General features: G+C 43.3%; 1 protein-coding gene across 1 annotated transcript in view; it reads left to right on the forward strand.

Moving 5' to 3' along the window:
* The window catches only part of LOC138666629 (uncharacterized), a 292085-nt gene that overhangs the window by 180251 nt on the left and 97206 nt on the right, over positions 1 to 14628 (forward strand). Inside the window, 1 exon segment of the mRNA XM_069754825.1 lies at positions 424 to 2011. Coding sequence (XP_069610926.1) covers positions 424 to 2011 — 1588 coding nt within the window.

Raw genomic sequence — 14628 nt, forward strand, 5'->3', positions numbered from 1 at the left:
GGGCCTGAGCTGTGCGTTACAATAGTGTATGTAGTGTACCCTGATTCCCCACCTATGCTGCGAAATACATTACCAAAGTCGCCGTTTTCGCCTGTCAATCAGGCTGGTCAGGTCAGGTGGGCGTGGTGACATCGCTGTTTCTTCCCCAGCTTTCCGTCGGTGGCATAGTGGTGTGCGCATGTCCAAGTCCCGAATCCACTGAGCGCAGGTGAAGAAAAAGCGGGCGATCTGCGCTATTACCCTTGTCATCGGTGGGGGCGGCCATCTTCCTGAGGCCGCGCGTGCGCAGATGGAGTGCTCTGCTGCACGGGGCTTCAGGAAAATGGCCGTGGGATGCCGCGCGTGCGCAGATGGAGATCGCGGCGGCCATTTTCCTGAAGCCGAGATATTTGATTAAAAAATAATTCACTTTTATTTTGGCAGATGACTTCTCCAGCAGATCAGAGACACATCTGATATTTTCAGATTTTCCAGCATATGATCATGGTATCACACCAGATAAATATGAAGAGCATTACAGTGTCCCAGGTTGCTCTCCAACCCAATTTCTATTATCTGATCCTTTTCAAGAGCTCCTGTCTTCTGATTCATCACAGATTGTTAGGCAAAACAAAAATAACAGAAGGAATGATGAACATCCAAGAGCTCACACAAGAAAGAAGCCATATTCATGTTCAGAATGTGGGAAATGTTTTACACGAAAATCACATGTTGTTACACATTGGAAAATTCACACAGGGGAGGAGCCATTTTCATGTTCAGAATGTGGAAAATGTTTTATAGAGAAATCAAATCTTGTTAAACATTTGAGAATTCACACAGGAGAGAAGCCATTTTCATGTCTAGAATGTGGGAAATGTTTCACACTGAAAGACCATCTTGTGAAACATCAGAGACTTCACACAGGAGAGAAGCCATTTTCATGTCAAGAGTGTGGAAAATGTTTTACAGAAAAAGCAAGTCTTGTTAACCATCTGAGAATTCACACAGGTGAGAAGCCATATTCATGTTCAGCATGTGGAAAATGTTTTATACAAAAACTCCAACTTGTTAAACATCAGAGAAGTCATAATGGAGAGAATCCATTTTCTTGTTCAGAATGTGGAAAGTGTTTTACAGAAAAAGCAAGTCTTGTTAAACATTTGAGACTTCACACCGGTGAGAAGCCATATTCATGTTCAGAATGTGGGAAATGTTTTACAGTCAAAGACCTTCTTGTTGCACATCAGAGAATACACACAGGGGAGACTCCATTTTCATGTCGCAAATGTGGCAAATGTTTTACAGAGAAAGCAAGTCTTATTCAACACTTGAGAATTCACACAGGTGAGAAGCCATATTCATGTTCAGAATGTGGTAAATGTTTTGCAGTGAAAGACCGTCTTATTGCACATCAAAGAATACACACAGGGGTGAAGCCATTTTCATGTCGAGAATGTAGGAAATGTTTTACAGAGAAATCAAATCTTGTTAAACATCAGAAAAGACACACAGGTGAGAAGCCATACTCGTGTTCAGAATGTGGGAAATGTTTTACAACGAAATTAAGTCTTATTAAACATGTCAGAATTCACACAGGGGAGAAGCCATTTTCATGTTTAGAATGTGGGAAATGTTTTGCTGTGAAAGACTATCTTGTTAAACATCAGAGAATTCACACTGGTGAAAAGCCATTTTCATGCCAAGAATGTGGAAAATGTTTTACAGTCAAAGACCGTCTTGTTGCACATAAGAGAACTCACACAGGGGAGAAGCCATATCCATGTTTAGAATGTGAAAAATGTTTTGCACACAAATCAAATCTTGTTGCACATGAGAGAACTCACACAGGGGAAAAGCCATTTTCATGTTCAGAATGTGAGGAATGTTTTAAACGGAAATCAAATCTTATTGCACATGAGAGTACTCACAAACAGAAGTAGCAATTTTCTGTTTCCTTTCAAAACCATTTTATTGTCAAATGCTACAAGAAAAGATACAACTTTACAGTCTACAAGAGAAAGGAAATGCAGTTTACTATATTTGCTAGTTAATATTAAATGTATGAAACTTCTAGTAAACATCTTTTATTGAAAAATAAGCATAAACTACTTATCACAACTATGAGTCAATCATTTCTAGAATTCTCATTTAGAAATACAGTATAGCTTCATTTTAAAGCGCTTGTCAGATGTCTTTCCCTTCTGCCTGATATGACATTAGTTGTAGAGAGATGCTGCTGTACGTTATCAGGACCATTGCCGAGTCAACCACCAGTAATTGGCCTGATCACATACAGTATCATCTACTCATGGCTTACAGCAGATAAAGTGGGAGAGGTGGTTGGACAACCCTTTTAAAACTTGTTACCAATCATTATTAAACATCTGCCTTTAAATTTATATCCTTGTACTTGGATCTACTGTTTATATTGTTTTATTCTTTAGACTTTAAGATATTTACTAAGAACTTATGGAGTTGACGGAGAACTAGTTTTCTGCATCTAAATGGTAACAAATTACATAGCTATATGGTATAGTTAAAAAAGATATACCGTATTTTGCGGGCTATAAGATGCACCAGACCATAAAACGCACCCCAAATTTTGAGGTGGAAAAGGGGAAAACTTTTTTTTAATAAAATGGTGGTGCATCTTATAGTCCGATTTTTCTGTACTTTACCAGGAGGGTTGGCTGCGGTAGAGTTGGATCCCAGGTCTCTGCCGCAGAAAGCTGGTGGCTGCGGGCCCTGGGATGAGAGGAGGGGGTGTTCAGCGGTTCTAGGCTTGGGAGCCCAGATCTTAATTTGCTCATGCTCTGCCTCTGCCAGCCATTTTCCCGAAGTCCACCGCAGTGATAACAATAGGAAGTGCTAGGACTCCGGCTAAATGTTCTTAAAGCCAGGGGCCCGCCGCAGCCTCACATCACCTCACTCCTACCACCACCGCCAGCTTCCTGCAGCTGTAACCCAGCCTCCTGAGACCCTGTTCCAAAGCAGCCGCCTTCCCCCCATAAGCTACATGCGGATTATAAGACGCTCACCCATTTTTCCCCCATCTTATAATCTGAAAAATACGGTATGTCCATAACATTCACCTGAAGAATGGCAGATAATATGAAAGGAAGGGAAAAAGGTTAAACTTTATTAACCAATCTGCCCTAAGAGGGCAAACTTTCGCTTCCGATCCCGAGTGTTGAACAGAATGGATTGATATCCAGAATAAGACTGTGATCTATTTACGTAAAGCTTTATTTTAAATAAAGATTTATTTTACAAAAAAAATGTTGGGAAACAGTGTAAAATATAAAGAAAACAAAAATGCAATGATTTAGAATTTTGTTACAGCTATGTTTTATTCACAGCAGACAATAGAACACATCAGAAGGTAAAAAGTTAAATAGACCATTTGATATGGTGCTCCTGGGTCAGAGCACAACCACCATAAAAAGAAAAAAATGGCTTTATTTAAAGCTAAAATGAGTTTTGGCTGCATCCAGCCTTCGTCAGTTATACCGCTTTTTTATTTTAATGGTGGTCTTATATATTTCCATTCTTCAATTGATCACTGGGAGCACCTTTTCACCTGGTTAATTTCACTTTTCCAGTTTGTTACTCCCGACAGTACACAGGAGTCCTTCCTGGATCTATACAAGGACAAGATCAAATTGTAGTTAAAAGGCCCCTCCCATCTTCACAATTGCGTGAGGGTTGCTAGCACACCTCGGGACTCCGTGCCTCTGACCTCGGGGCTTGGCATCTGGACCCATGCGTTTGGACTCATGGCTCCGGGCTTGAGCCTGTTGTGCCTTGGGCCTCCGAGCCTCTAGCCTTGCACCTCGCACCTCACAACTTGGGTCTTTATCCTCAACTCCAGTTAGAGGGGCATTGTGCCTCTTTATCCGGATCCACCTTAATTTGCCTCATTCTGTTGGACTCTACCCTTTATTGCTAAACTCTGGATTCTATTTCATAGTTTATGGTTGAAGGGAAACATATGTCTATCGAGCTCATCATAGAACATGACCTACTATTGATCCAGGGAGAGGAATTAAAATCCCATGAGTCAGAAGCTAATTTCCCCATTTTAGGGGAAAAGATAATTACATATACAGCAATCATACTAGTTCTGGGATTAAAACCTCACATCATGTTCCAGCGGATTAATACATTGGAATCCTCACATAAACAATCTCTATCCTCTTCTGTGTATGCGGACTTGTTAAAAGCAAGGGAGGAGCTTAGGGTCCTACTGGGTCAAAAATATTCCCGTCAAAAAATCAGATTCCATCGATTTATGTATGAACATGCGGATAAATGTGGTAGGGCATTGGCTAGGGTGCTACATCCCAGAAAGTACACTAGTTATATCCCACAAATCATGCAGATCGGGGGACCCGCACACAGGATCCAACCCAAATTACCGAATCCTTTCCAGCTTATTATAGTGACCTTTATAATATTAAGGGGCAATTCAGGGACATGTCAGCTTCGTCTCTTCACCTTAAAATAAATGACTGTATCAGACAAAATGCACTCCCAACTATCCATCCTGGAATTGCAGACTCTCTGGAGGAGGACTTTTCAGAGGTTTCAAAGGAAGAGATTGCTGCCATTATTAAATCAAATCCCGTGGGAAAGAGCCCAGGCTCTGATGGGTTCACTCCAATATTTTATAAGGTATTTAGCGAACAGCCTGTCCCTTTCCTAACAAAAGTCTTCAGTTCAGAGGGATCCCCATTCGTGCCCTAGTCCCTGGAGGCCCACATCAGCGTTTTACCAAAACCAGGGAAAGATCCATTGTTAATTTCCAATAATAGGCCCATCTCTTTGATTAATGTAGACATCAAAATATTTTCGAAGGCCCTGGCAAATAGGTTGGCACCTTTGTTACCTGGGGTTATTTATACAGATCACGTATGGTTTGTCAAGGGCCGGGAGGCCAGAGATAGTATGTATAAAACTCTTCTCCTGATGGCTCAGGCGAGGTCCAGATCGCTCGCATTGTGTTTGCTTTTGGTTGACGCGGAGAAGGCCTTCGACCGGGTCAGTTGGAGCTTCATGTCAGCTTCCTTGCATCAATTGGGCCTGGGCACCAATTTATTGAGAAAATTCTCTCTATATAGGGGCCCTACAGCTAGGGTTAGGGTTAATGGGTTCCTGTCCTCCCCTATCCACATCAACAACGGTACACGGCAGGGGTGTCCTCTGTCCCCTCTCTTGTATGTATTGCTAATGGAACATCTGGCAATAGCCATTAGAAAGAACCCCAGCATTCACGGTATTCTAGTTGGGGTAGGTCAATGTAAATTGGCCCTATATGCAGATGACCTCAAGTTTATATCACAGCCTCGCATTTCCTTCCCCTCCATAGTCAAAGAATTTGAGACATTTGGCCATCTTAGTAATTTTAAAGTGAATTATTCTAAATCAGAGGCCCTTAATATAACTTTATCTAGAGATGTAGTTCAACATCTTAAAGATAATTTTCCCTTTAAATGGCAGGAAACAGCATTAAGATACTTGGGAGTAACCATCCCGACAGATCATACTAAACTATATTCTTTAAACTTCCAACCCTTTTTTGGATAAGACTTTGAAAGACTTATATATAGCTATGATAAGCGGAAGCTCTCATGGTTCGGTCGTATCAATGCGATAAAAATGGATGTACTTCCTCGTTTCCTGTATATTTTCCAAACAGTTCCTCTAATTCCTCCTCCTTCTTTCTTTTCCAGAATCCAATCAGCCATCTCGAGATTTGTGTGGGGGAGTGGTAGACCCTGGATCGGCATGGGTACTTTATATAGGCACAAAGGCTCAGGGGGCGCGGGTCTTCCGAATTTCAAATGGTATCATAGAGCAGCGCTATTGCTAGACTGGCAGTTCCACAGTTCAGACAAACAATGGGTGGGAATAGAACAAATTAGCTCTACAATTCCACTCCATAACCTCTATCGTCCTGGGCTTGTTTCGTTTTCAGAAAAAGGGGCTCCTAAGATTCTGCTTAACTGCTGCGCGCACTGTGATCCCGAGACATTGGAAATCCTCCCAATCTCCTAATGTGTCTGAATGGGTCAAGGAGATGACCAGCCTTCAAAGTATGTAGGAATTGTCCGCTGAGGTTAATGGATCAATGGAGAAATATCTGCAGGTTTGGATTTTGTATATGGACTCTCAGGATTTTCAATCCCTCTTTTCTAAGCCATAAGGAAGATAGATTGAACAATACGGGTTAGACGACGTCATTATAGGGGTGCAAGTTGCCCCCTTCTACATCAGAGTTCATGGTTCCTCCCCCCCTTGTTTCTTCCTCTCTCCTCCCCCTATTCCTCTTCTTAGTCTCATTTTTTCCTTTCGTGTTTATACCATTATTACTTGGAGTGACCTAGCTCCTCTTGTTTGGGTCACTCTTTCAGCGGATACCTCATATGTATCGCCAAAGGTCATACAGTCTCCCTAGATAGGGGATACCTACATCCGCCATGGATTTTTTTTTCTTTTCAGATTTTGTTGGACTTGATTGAAAATGACTTTTGACCTGAAAGTTATACTATTTCGGGACTTGTTGGTTATAGGTCTTGATATACAGTTGTAAATGAGATTTCTTTTTGTACTTAATACTTTTTATGTTGCTGAATCCTTTGTTACCTGTTTGTTTTGAAATTCTTTTGAATAAAAACCAGATTAAACATAAACCTCCCATCACAGAATTTACTGCCCATAACCTGTAATAATATATTTATCAAGAAAGGCATCCAGACCCCATTGTACTTTGTTGGGAATCAAACATTATAATATCATGCTACAGTAGAGAATCCATAGTCTCACTGCTTGTTAAATATTGATTATTGACTTATTGTTACACTCAATTCTGTACTAAGCCTTGTGGAAGGTTTTGCTGACATTACATTTGCTATTCCAGTATATTTATCTCAGAGTAAAAGTTAACACCATATAGAGAGAACACGTTCTCTATGGGACATATATATATCTATGGCTCATAGGAAGTAGGGGCTGTCACTTGGGGGCTTCTCCTTCACTCTCTACGGACTTCAGACTCCACACAGACTTTAAATGGAATGAACAATTGGTATGTGAGTTAGGCATGATGACTACCATATGCCATGACAGAGACAGACGCCATTTACCATTCAGAATCTCAGTAATGATGGGGAACAAACTTTGATATGGACAATCTCTTTGTAACTATTTCACCTATTTTATGTTTTGCTGCAAAGATTCTTTTTGGCGGACAATCCAATTAACCACTACTTTTTTAATGAGAAATATCATTACATTTTCTTTAGGCTACTTTCACATTTCCTTTTTTTTTTAATCCGTCACAATGCATCGTTTGGGGATAAAAACGCATCCTGCAAATTTGCCCGGAGGATGCGTTTTATTCCCATAGACTTGTATTGCCGACGGATCGCGACATATGGTCACACGTTGCTTCCGTCGTGCACTGGTTGCGTCGGGTTTTGGCGGACCGTCGTCACAGAAAAACGTTCAAGGGAACATTTTTCTGTACGTCGCATCCAGTGTTTCAGGCTGTACATGCCCAGCAGGAAATATCGCTCTCACAATCTTTCCTCACCCTGCAGTCTGACGGAAATGTGAAAGCACACACTTCCGTTGGTACGTCGCGCCGACGCTTCATGACAGCCCCGTACCGACGGAAATGTGAAAGAAGCCTTAGAGTATCGCATCTGGTAAAGAGTCCTGATGAAATAAATATACAAAATAAGCATTATTTAACACTGCTCTTACATTAAACAACTATAGTCTCACTGCTCTGACAGTAAAGAGTCGCCCTCTGTGATTGGTAACAGACCTTCTTTCCTTTAGATCAGGAATGTCAAACTGAAAGGGAACCTGTCACCCCCAAAATCGAAGGTTAGCTAAGCCCACCGGGGCTTATCTACAGCATTCTGTGTCCACGGTGTGGACCCTTCTGATGCCACGTAATGGGTAAGGAGTTTAGGGGTGGGGATGACTGTTATAATATGGAACACTTGATTCCAGATCCTTAAATAAGGATACTAGTTATACCGAATACCCTGCCCCTGTATATGCCTACCCAGTATGCACTATGCACTTTATTATTACTTGTCTATGGTATCATCAGAGGTTCACATTGTGTATTCTGTGCTACTTTTGTTTCCCTTGCTGAAATAGTTTGTACTTACTGTTTTTTTTATTTTAATTTTCACATTTTTGTTAAGTACTGTCTAATAAAATTTACACTTTTCTAATGAATATGTACATGTACTCCATCTTGTTTGGGTATATGGATTTAAGTATTAATTAGGGGTGCATTTATTGCTGCACATGCTGCTCATTCTGTTTCTTCTTTGAAAATGCAACATGCAAGTTGAAAAACAATGTTTTATTGTTGCATTACTTGGGGCCACTAACTAAAAAATCCTGAGGATATAACTTTGGTACATTACCATTTATTTCTGAAGATATTGTGCAGTCTATGAAAAAATTGAAGTGGTGGCAATAATGGTGAGCAGCAATGTGTTCCCCCATCCCCATGGCACATTTCTTTGGGATGATGGTAAAGCCTTCCTTCCTTAGAACATAAACTATTGCTGGACTTTGCGGAGATGATTTCCCCAATTCTGGCTGAATATCACAAAATTTCATCCAGGTAGGCTGCTGTGTACTTCTTGTGAGGCGCTTTGCAACCCTGCAATACTGAAAACATCCATCTGGCATTGAAAAAGCAATCTTCTTCTTGCATCTCGTGCACACACGGCTCCGCTCCGTACACCTCGTACACACACGGCTCTACTCCGTACACCTACGGCCCTGCTCCGTACACCTCATACACACACGGCCCTGCTCTGTACACCTCATACACACACGGCCCTGCTCCGTACACCTCATACACACACGGCTCAGCTCAGTACACCTCATACACACACGGCTCCGCTCCGTACACCTCATACACACACGGCTCAGCTCAGTACACCTCGTATACACACGGCTCAGCTCAGTACACCTCGTATACACACGGCCCTGCTCCGTACACCTCGTACACACACGGCCCTGCTCCGTACACCTCGTACACACACGGCTCAGCTCAGTACACCTCATACACACACGGCCCTGCTCCGTACACCTCGTACACACACGGCTCAGCTCACTACACCTCGTACACACACGGCTCTGCTCCATACACCTCGTATACACACGGCTCAGCTCACTACACCTCGTACACACACGGCTCTGCTCCATACACCTCGTACACACACGGCTCTGCTCTGTACACCTCGTGCACACACGGCTCTGCTCTGTACACTTCGTACACACGCAGCTCCGCTCCGTACACATCAAACACTCACATCTCTACAACATCCACCCTGCAAATTCCTCCTGACCCCACACAGAAACTTCCCCTCATCCAGCACCATGACAACCAGCAAAGCACAGTCCTGCATACACTGAGGCCCCTGATCATGTGACCCCTGACTCCTCCCCTCCTGTGACCTCATCACAGGTCCTGTGCGCACAGAGCAGCCATATATGTGCGATGTGCAGCTCTGCAGGTGGAGGTAGGTATTATAATTAATGTGGACTTTAACTGCTTAGCAAGTACATGTAACTATATATCCTGCGTTGGGAGCTCCTGTGTAGAGGGGGCTCAGGAGTCAATGCCGATATGAAATACAGCGGCATTTGTGTCTAACATCCACGGCATTTCATTAATGTTATAACTAGTGACATATTTTTATTATTATTTACTATTATAGCACAATTTATTCCATGGTGCTTTACATGTGAGTAGGGGTATACATAATAAAAACAAGTACAGTAATCTTAACCCCTTAACGACCGCCGATACGCCTTTTAACGGCGGCAGTTAAGGCTACTTAAACCACAGCGCCGTTAATTAACGGCGCTGTGGAAAAAGTAAATAGCGCCCCCCAGAGTCCGATTTTCTCCGGGGTCTCGGTTGCCGGGGGTAGCAGAGACCCCAGAGAACATGATTCCGGGTTTTTTTTACCGACCCCGCTTTTGCGATCGCCGGTAATTAACCGTTTACCGGCGATCGCAAAAAACAACACGATTTCCCGTTTAATTTCTCTGTCCTCCGATGTGATCGCACATCAGAGGACAGAGAAATGGGGTCCCAGATAGCCCCCCGATACTCACCTATCTCCCCCGGTGCTCCTCGTGGCTCCCGATGGGTGCCGCCATCTTTTTCCAGCAAAAAAATGGCGGGCGCATGCGCAGTGCGCCCGCCGGCCGGCAACTGGAGGATCTTTGGGGTCTCGGCTGCTGGGGGTAGCTGAGACCTCAAAGAACATGATCGGGGTCGGTTATACCAACCCCTGTTTTGCGATCGCCGGTAATTAACTGTTTACCGGCGATCGCAAAAAAAAAGTGGTGTGAAATTCTCTGTCCTCTGATGTGATCGCACATCAGAGGACAGAGAAATGAAATTCGAGGGACCCTATTATACTTACCGGTGTCCCTGGGTCCTCCTGCGTCCTCTCCTGCCCGCCGGCATCTTCTTTGGGAAACAAAATAGCTTGCGCAGTGCGCCCGCCATCTGCCGGCTGGCAGGAGAAAGCAGTTGGGGCTAAAATTAGGGCTAGGGTTAGGGCTAAATTTAGGGTTAGGGTTGGGGCTAAATATAGGGTTAGGGTTGGGGCTAAATTTAGGGTTAGGCTTCTTTCACACTTGCGTCGGTACGGGGGCATCCGCTGCCCAATCTATGTCCTGGGGAGGAGGGGGCGGAGTTACGGCCACGCATGCGCTGTCGGAAATGGCGGACGCGACGTACAAAAAAAATTACATTGAACGATTTTTTGTGCCGACGGTCCGCCAAAACACAACTGATCCAGTGCACGTCGCGATCCGTCGGCAATACAAGTCTATGGGCAAAAAACGCATCCTGCGGGCACATTTGCAGGATCCGTTTTTTGTCCACAACTACGGATTGCGACGGATGCCAAACGACGCAAGTGTGAAAGTAGCTTTAGGGTTAGGGTTGGGACTAAAGTTAGGGCTAGGGTTAGGGTTGGAGCTAAAGTTAGGGTTAGGGTTGGGGCTAAATTTAGGGTTGGGGCTAAAGTTAGGGCTAGGGTTGCGGCTAAAGTTAGGGCTAGGATTGCCGCTAAAGTTAGGGTTAGAGTTGGGATTAGGGTTGGCATTAGGGTTACGCTTGGGATTAGGGATAGGTTTGGGATTAGGGTTAAGGTTAGGGTTGGGATTAGGGGTGTATTGGGATTAGGGTTAGGTTTGAGGTTAGGGTTGAGATTAGGATTGGGGGTGTGTTGGATTTAGGGTTTTGATTAGGGTTATTGTTAGGGTTGACATTAGGGTTGTTTTGGGGTAAGGGTTGTGATTATCGTTAGGGTTGTGATTAGGATTATGGATCAGGTTGGGATTAGGGTTAGGGGTGTGTTGGGGTTAGGGTTGGAGCTAGAATTGGGGGGTTTCCACTGTTTAGGTACATCAGGGGGTCTCCAAACACGACAGCCAATTTTGCGCTCAAAAAGTCAAATGGTGCTCCCTCCATTCTGAACTCTGCCGTGCGCCCAAACTGGGTTACCCCCATATATGGGGCATCAGCGTACTCGGGATAAATTGGACAACAACTTTTGGGGTCCAATTTCTCCTGTTACCCTTGTAAAAATAAAAACTTGGGGGCTACAAAATCTTTTTTGTGGAAAAAAAAAATATTTTTTATTTTCACGACTCTGCATTATAAACTTCTGTGAAGCACTTGGGCATTCAAAGTTCTCACCACACATCTATATAAGTTCCTTGGGGGGTCTAGTTTCCAAAATGGGGTCACTTGTGGGGGGTTACTACTGTTTAGGTACATCAGGGGCTCTGCAAACGCAACATAATGCCCACAGACCATTCTATCTAAGCCTGCATTCCAAAATGGCGCTCCTTCCTTTCCGAGCTCTGCCGTGCGCCCAAACAGTGGTTTACCCCCACATATGGAGCATCAGCGTACTCGGGATAAATTGGACAATAACTTTAGTGGTCCAATTTCTCCTGTTACCCTTGTGAAAATAAAAACTTGGGGGCTACAAAATCTTTTTTGTGGAAAAAAAAATATTTTTTATTTTCACGACTCTGCATTCTAAACTTCTGTGAAGCACTTGGGCATTCAAAGTTCTCACCACACATCTAGATAAGTTCCATGGGGGGTCTAGTTTCCAAAATGGGGTCACATGGGGAGGGTTTCTACTGTTTAGGCACATCAGGGGCTCTCCAAACGCGACATGGCGTCCGATCTCAATTTCAGCCAATTCTACATTGAAAAAGTAAAATGGCACTCCTCCTCCAAGCTCTGCGGTGCGCCCAAACAGTGGTTTACCCCCACATATGAGGTATTGACGTACTCAGGAGAAATTGCACAACAACTTTTGTGGTCTAATTTCTAATGTTACGCTTGTGAAAATAAAAATTTGGGGGCAAAAAGATCATTTTTGTAGAAAAAATGCGATTTTTTATTTTCACGGCTCTACGTTACAAACTTCTGTGAAGCACCTGGGGGTTTAAAGTTCTCACCACACATCTAAATAAGTTCCTTAAGGGGTCTAGTTTACAAAATGGGGTCACTTGTGGGGGGTTTCCACTGTTTAGGCACATCAGGGGCTCTCCAAATGCGACATGGCGTCCGATCTCAATTCCAGCCAATTCTACATTGAAAAAGTAAAACGGCACTCTTTCTCTTCCAAGCTCTGCGGTGCGCCTAAACAGTGGTTTACCCCCACATATGGGGTATCAACGTACTCAGGAGAAATTGCACGACAACTTTTGTGGTCTAATTTCTCCTGTTACCCTTGTGAAAATAAAAACTTGGGGGCAAAAAGATCATTTTTGTAGAAAAAATTAGATTTTTTATTTTCACGGCTCTACGTTATAAACTTCTGTGAAGCACTTGGGGGTTCAAAGTGCTCACCACACATCTAGATAAGTTCCTTAAGGGGTCTAGTTTCCAAAATGGTGTCACTTGTGGGGGGTTTCCACTGTTTAGGCACATCAGGGGCTCTCCAAACGCAACATGGCGTCCGATCTCAATTCCAGCCAATTCTGCATTGAAAAAGTCAAACAGCGCTCCTTCACTTCCAAGCTCTGCGGTGCGCCCAAAAAGTGGTTTACCCCCACATATGGGGTATTGGCGTGTTCAGGAGAAATTGCGTAACAAAATTTATGGTTACATTTCTGTTTTTACACATGTGAAAATAAAAAAAATGGTTCTGAATTAAAATGTTTGCAAAAAAAGTTAAATGTTCATTTTTTCCTTCCACATTGTTTCAGTTCCTGTGAAGCACGTAAAGGGTTAATAAACTTCTTGAATGTGGTTTTGAGCACCTTGAGGGGTGCAGTTTTTAGAATGGTGTCACAGTTGGTTATTTTCTATCATATAGACCTCTCAAAATGACTTCAAATGTGATGTGGTCCCTAAAAAAAAATGGTGTTGTAAAAATGAGAAATTGCTGGTCAACTTTTAACCCTTATAAGTCCCTAACAAAAAAAATTTTTTTTTACAAAATTGTGCTGATGTAAAGTAAACATGTGGGAAATGTTATTTATTAACTATTTTTCGTGACATATCTCTCTGATTTAAGGGCATAAAAATACAAAGTTTGAAAATTGCAAAATTTTAAAAATTTTCGCCATATTTCCGTTTTTTTCATAAATAATCGCAAGTAATATCGAAGAAATGTTACCACTATCATGAAGTACAATATGTCACAAAAAAAACAGTCTCAGAATCAGCGGGATCCGTTAAAGCGTTCCAGAGTTATAACCTCATAAAGGGACAGTGGTCAGAATTGTAAAAATTGGCTAGGTCATTAAGTACCAAATTGGCTCTGTCACTAAGGGGTTAAACCATAAAAGTCACGACTGGTACAGGAAGAGAGGACGCTGCACGCGAGGGCTAACAATCTACAGGGGATGGGTGAGGATACAGTAGGTGAGGATAGAGCTGGTCGTGCAGCAGTATGGTGGAGCAATGGTTACTGTAGGTTGTAGGCTTGTCGGAAGAGGTAGGTCTTCAGGTTGAAGGTTTCGATGGTGGGCGAGAGTCTGATATATTGGGGTAGAGCGTTCCAGAGTAGGGGTGATGCGTGGGAGAAATCTTATATGCGATTGTGAGAAGAGGAGATAAGAGGGGAGTATAGAAGGAGATCTTTTGAGGATCGGAGGATGCGTGCAAGTAAATACTGGGAGACGAGGTCACAGATGTATGGAGGAGACAGGTTGTGGATGGCTTTGTATGTCATGGTTAGGGTTTGGAACTGGAGTCTCTGGGTTATGGGGAGCCAGTGAAGGGACTGACAGAGGGGAGATGCTGGGGAATAGCGGGGGGACAGGTGGATTAGTCGGGCAGCAGAGTTTAGAATAGACTGGAGGGGCGCGAGAGTGTTAGCAGGGAGGCCACAAAACAGGAGGTTGCAGTAGTCAAGGCGGGAGATGATGAGAGCATGGACTAAGGTTTTTACCTATCCTCTTGCCTCCCGGCAATGCACTCACTACGACTGCCAGGAGCCTTCTGAAGGTCCCCGTAATTGCCATCTTGGTTTCCCTGGTTTCCATATGCTGAGCTTCAACTGAGACAGCAATTTACACTATATACTGCAATACAGTGGAATTACAGTATATAAT

This window comes from Ranitomeya imitator, chromosome 2 (assembly GCF_032444005.1).
Source record: "Ranitomeya imitator isolate aRanImi1 chromosome 2, aRanImi1.pri, whole genome shotgun sequence".
Taxonomy (NCBI): Eukaryota; Metazoa; Chordata; class Amphibia; order Anura; family Dendrobatidae; genus Ranitomeya; species Ranitomeya imitator.